The sequence below is a fragment of the Alexandromys fortis genome, unplaced genomic scaffold (assembly GCF_014885135.2).
Source record: "Alexandromys fortis isolate MF-2015 unplaced genomic scaffold, M_Fortis_MF-2015_v1.1 scaffold_359, whole genome shotgun sequence".
In the NCBI taxonomy this organism is placed as follows: Eukaryota; Metazoa; Chordata; class Mammalia; order Rodentia; family Cricetidae; genus Alexandromys; species Alexandromys fortis.
Window position 1 is genome coordinate 504,344 of NW_026068230.1, and position 5,069 is coordinate 509,412.

General features: G+C 51.1%; 1 protein-coding gene across 2 annotated transcripts in view; it reads right to left on the reverse strand.

Annotated features, from left to right (window-relative positions):
* Window positions 1-4,480, reverse strand: part of LOC126493723 (L-lactate dehydrogenase A chain) — a 12,941-nt gene extending 8,461 nt beyond the window's left edge. The window contains exons 1-4 of one of the 2 annotated variants that reach the window (XM_050130818.1): window positions 4,322-4,480; window positions 2,591-2,743; window positions 1,179-1,296; window positions 73-246 (exon numbers count right to left, since the gene is read on the reverse strand). In XM_050130818.1, the coding sequence (XP_049986775.1) occupies window positions 73-246; window positions 1,179-1,296; window positions 2,591-2,716 (418 nt within the window). In that variant the 5' untranslated portion in view covers window positions 2,717-2,743; window positions 4,322-4,480. The remainder of the gene's footprint in view (window positions 1-72; window positions 247-1,178; window positions 1,297-2,590; window positions 2,744-4,321) is intronic. The other variant, XM_050130819.1, reaches the window with a different exon arrangement.
* Between the last annotated feature and the right edge of the window lie 589 nt (window positions 4,481-5,069).

Genomic DNA, 5,069 nt, shown 5'->3' on the forward strand with positions numbered 1-5,069 from the left:
TAATGAACGCATGCGCACACATCGCCATGAACTTGAAGACGTCCCGAGCGTCTGCTTACGCAGCTGCCTCACCTGGGTTGGAGACAATAAGCAGCTTGCAGTTTGGACTGTACTTCACCACGTTGGGAATGATGAACTTGAAGATGTTCACGTTGCGCTGGACCAGATTGAGCCGACTCTCTCCCTCTTGCTGACGAGCCCCCGCTGTGATGATAACCAGCTTGGAGTTTGCAGTCACGCTATAGTCTAGAGAAAAGACCAGAGATGGAGATCCCTTCAGGGAACTTTGACCTACCCAGCAAAAACTTGTTCCGTAAACCTTTGTACGCAGCAGATGGAGACCTGTTGATGTTGTTCAGATCTGTTTGGATGTGTGGATGTGCTGTTTCTAAGTGTGGCCTCTTAAAGACTAGAAAGGCAATACTGATGCCTTCCTTTCTCACACTGCATGTTTAGCCACATTTTATCATAATGGGAAGGAATTCAGGTTATCTCATCCTGTCTATATTTCTTTCTCCCCTGCTCCTCTTGAGGCATGCACTACATTCCTCTGCCTGGCCTTAAATACATGCACGTCTCTTTCCAACCAGTCGCTATTGCGCTGAGAGTCCAGCCGTCTTCTCTACCCCGCTTTCCTCTCTGTTCTCATTCGCTCCTGCAGGCCCTGGGGCACAGGGCGGCTGACCCAGAGAGTTGCCTATTAGGTAAGAGGTCAAAGACTTTCAACCCTGGGTTCCTGGCTGGTGGCAGCTAAGTGTAAAAAGGTCACGTAAAGAACTTCAGCTGCACAGGCCTCTAAGGTGAAGTTCTGAGTCTGTGTTAGCTAGCACGTGATACATGCAGGCCAGAAGAACATTTAACCACGTGCAGTAAGGCTGGTGGGGCTACTACTCAGCAGCTGGAGCACTTGCCCAGGGCTCCATCCTAGCAACACACCCTTGCTACAATGTAGATTCAGAACTTGCTACCTACTAATTCAGAGGATTTCCATATATGTGCAACTAGGTTTCCTTAATTGAAGCCTTGACAAGGATTGAGAGCTAGTGCACCTGTCCCCCAAGGCCTGCCCTCCTGCCTTGAATGAAAGACAGAATTGGAGAGGTGGGATTTCAGGCCTAAGAAAGAACTTGAAACTTTCATAGTCTAATATGGACTAAAGGAAGGTGGCCCCAACCAACCTTTGCCAGAGACAATTTTTGGTGTTCTAAGGAAAAGGCTGCCGTGCTGGAGATCCATCATCTCTCCCTTCAGTTTGTCTTCCATGACATCAACAAGGGCAAGCTCATCCGCCAAGTCCTAAAAGACAAAAGTTTTAGGTAAATGAGAAACTTATTGAGGGTTTTCAGGACATGCACTCTTCCGTATTCCAGGCATAGGAGTCTCTGTCAGGATACACTGGAAGTAGAGGCAGGCCATTCAACTCACTGCTTCCCAGATGGCACCATGTAGCAGACTCTAGTTTTCTCTCCTGTAGCCTCCCTACTGGAGGAGCTTTCTGTGGGGGGCAGCCAGTACCATACTGTTGCCTAGCATGGGCAAGACTATAAGACAGAGGGCGGGAGAGACCCAGAACTAATAAAACATGCAAAGCCAGGTGCAGCAATGCACACTTTAAAAAGCATCGCTTGGGAGCCATGTACAGTCAAACCCTGTCTTCAGGTAGAGAAAAAAACACGGGTGTGTACACAGGGCTGTGAGCTGCAAAGAGAAGCCCTGTCTCAATCTCCTCCCCACCTATATACACACATACATACATGTGTTTTAAGTTGTCAATTTTTTTATATATAAACCAGGTTTTAGTTAATAATATCATATTCTTTAAAGACAGGTGTGAAGTTGCATACCTATAATCCCAACACCCAGGAAGATGGGACAGGAGGATTGCTTCAAGTCTGAGGATAGCTTGAGCTACATACATGAGAACCAAGAAGATTTACCTGTCTCTAAAAAGGTTTTCCAACTCAATCCTAAAGTCATCTAATTAACCTGTAGCTCGGAGATGCTTTGCAGGGGGAAAGCGCTCCGCACACAAGCTCGATGAGCTGCGTCTGACCGCCAGAACCCAGAGCAGGAGAAGCCAGTCACCCTCCGCCCTCCACACATGTCGACTTGTGTGTGCTCACACACTTTTTCCCTCCATGGAAAACTGTTGCAAGCCAGGGAACAATTGGTTTGGATAGAAGTTCAAGGTATCCCATCCAGTAGGATTTTAATTTTTACCATATATACATATAAATTTCAATTAAAAAGTTACTTTCGAAGTGGGCATATAGTTCAATGGTTACCTAGCTAGCATGTGGGAGACTCTGGGTTTATTCCACTCCCTGCACTGAAAAGGTATAATTAAAGGGACTCTTCTTGTTAGTAGGGCATGTGAAAATATGACAGGGCATTTTAAATAGGCCTGGGTCTGATACCCTCTGATACTGTTACTTTGGATAATCCTTTTTGTGTATCACTATGTTGCAAAACGTTTCACAGGCAGGCTCCTTTGAATGAGTGCCTGAACCTCAAGCTTTATACCTGATGTCATAATGGAGAGGTGCTTCCCCCCATGCATGGGCTTGTGGCATGAAGAACCCCCACTTACCTTCATTAGGATACTGATGGCACAAGCCATGCCAACGGCACCAACCCCAACAACCGTAATCTTGTTCTGGGGGGCCTGTTCTTCCTTAAGGAGATTCACAATCAGCTGGTCCTTGAGGGTTGCCATCTTGTCGGACTTTGAATCTTTTGGGACCTAAGGTGGAAGCATTTCGTGTCACTGAGGCCTCTCCAAGGTATAATCACCAAGTCGCAGCCTTACTTTGCATCCTTTGGACTACTTTCTATTAAACGACAACACGTGACTAAAAAGCGCAGAAGTGGAAAAAAGTGGCCGTGCAGCAGGTCCTCACCTTGAAATGTAAAAGTAATACCGAGGTCTCCGCGTAAGTGTAGCCTCCTGAGGACTTACTCATTTTGATTAGCCACAAAAGGGGAGGGGTAGCCTCTCCTCGAGCAAGATCAGAACTGCCCTCCCACTTTTCTCTGAGCACCCAGAATCCTACAGTAAGTAGGGTGTCAAGTTGCTCCAGGAAGTACCAAAAATCAAGAGCAGAGGGCGCCAATTAACGGCCACCAGAAGCGACCCTAAGGCAAAGCAACGTGCTGAGCCCTGCGCACGCGCAGGCTCGCCCCCCCCCCCCCCCCCAAGTTTTTTATGACCAGCCTGGATTCATAGGACTGACAGGACGGACAAGCCGGTGCGCGTGCGCAGTTTCGGAACAGGGTAGTAAGATAGGTCTGGTGGCTGCTGGCCATGGATGAGACTGCCAAGCAGGCAGTTCGGGATCAAACTTCGGACCTTATTAAAGCCCAAAGCACATGTAAGCATCCTGAGGAGGGCTTGCCGCCAGGGTCAGATTTCAAATGCCAATACCAGGAACCAGGTGCTTTTAACCACCCATCCGCCAAGGCGGAGCCTCGTTACCCAGGATGAGGCCGCTAGGAGAAATTTACAGTTACGGAGGATCTAAGGCCTGGAGCCCCCAGAACCACGAGGGGCACATTTCCCCCAGCAAGCCCTACACCTATCTTTGAAATCGTTCCAAAACACAAAAAGACCGGTCAAGATCTCTGGGCAGGCAGCCCAGGGCCACCAAAGCTGGAATCCGGTCTCCTTACAACCGCTGCTATTTCTAGACATTCTTAAAGGGTTTGTGCAGGCTAAGAGCAGGGAGGGGGAGCGCTTCCTGCAGAGAACCGGCCTCACCCAAACCTCAGTTCCGGGCTTCATTTGGGTAGGGTGCGTCTACTTCCACCTGTGACCCTATGGGTGCCGCGCCTCAGCTACAGGTTTCCTCCTTCTGTCTGGGGTGCAGAGGGCTATGACTCTTCCTGCTCTATCTCCGTACACAGCTTACCGCGATCCCTAGACTCACCAGGAACCTCGTAATTTGGCCCTAAAGCGCCCTACAAATTTGCAGAAAGCACCCACTGCGCCAAGCCCACGCAAAAGGAAATGCAACCCTCACGACTTCTCACAAGTACCCACCCGGACGCGCTGAGGCTTTTTCGGTCCCTATGGGCTAGAGCAACCGGACCTCAAGATGCGCACGGCTCCATAACCTGTTGGGTCCTTCCCACCCTTCAGACCAGTCACCCCCTAGGCGTTCCCCAGCCACCAGGCTCGCCGCCCCAGGCAGGGTGCGGTGGCCTGCTCCGTTCCCTAGAGCGCAGTAGCCCACGCGCGCGGACCACTGGCCAGACCTGTGGACCCTGTACCTCTACCCCGAGTAGGGAGCTCCCGTGAGAGCAGCGTGGGGCTCAACCATACCGCTAGTGCACGATGAGCAGCTTGGGGCGCACAGCAGCGTGGTCAGGGTTCGGCTACAGAGGCTCCAGCACGCCGAGCCGCTCGCGGGCGGGGCCTTATATGGAAGCTCGGGGTGACGTCAGGGTGGGAGCCCAGCGGACGTGCGGGAACCCACGTGTACGCTAGGCCGGGGACGGGCGTCCAGCTGGGCGGGGCCCTGCTGAGACTAGTGCAGCGCGCGCAGCCTCACGGCCCCACATGTGCCGCGACAAGTCCAGGAACTGCCAAACTCACGTGGTCCGCAGCCTCGGAACCAGGATCCCGAAAAGCATCGATCCTCGCTTCCTTTTCCATAAAACTTGTGGGACTCAGGGAAACCCTGGTCACTTTGTCCATTGCTGTTCCCAGCCCTTTCTGGCATGCAGCAGGCTCTCAGTAAACACTGAGGAAAAGCACATGCCATCCCTGCATAGGGCCTTTCTCCTGCTACTTCCAAGTGCCAAGCCAAGAGGGACCCCAGCTTCTGAGGGCTTGCGAGTGACTTGGGTCTGTACCTTACCACCCCATCCCACAGGCATTTGTGTTTCAGCCTTACCAAACAGCATCTGTGCCCAATTTTCACACCCCCTCTGTCTTTAAACGTTTTTCTATAGGCCTTTACTTATTACGGGTTCCTATTCCTCGCCCAGCCACTCCTTCATCGTGTGTGAATCTTCAGGTAGTCCACCACTGGGACAGGATGTAAAATATAATTTGCAAATGCCCTTAG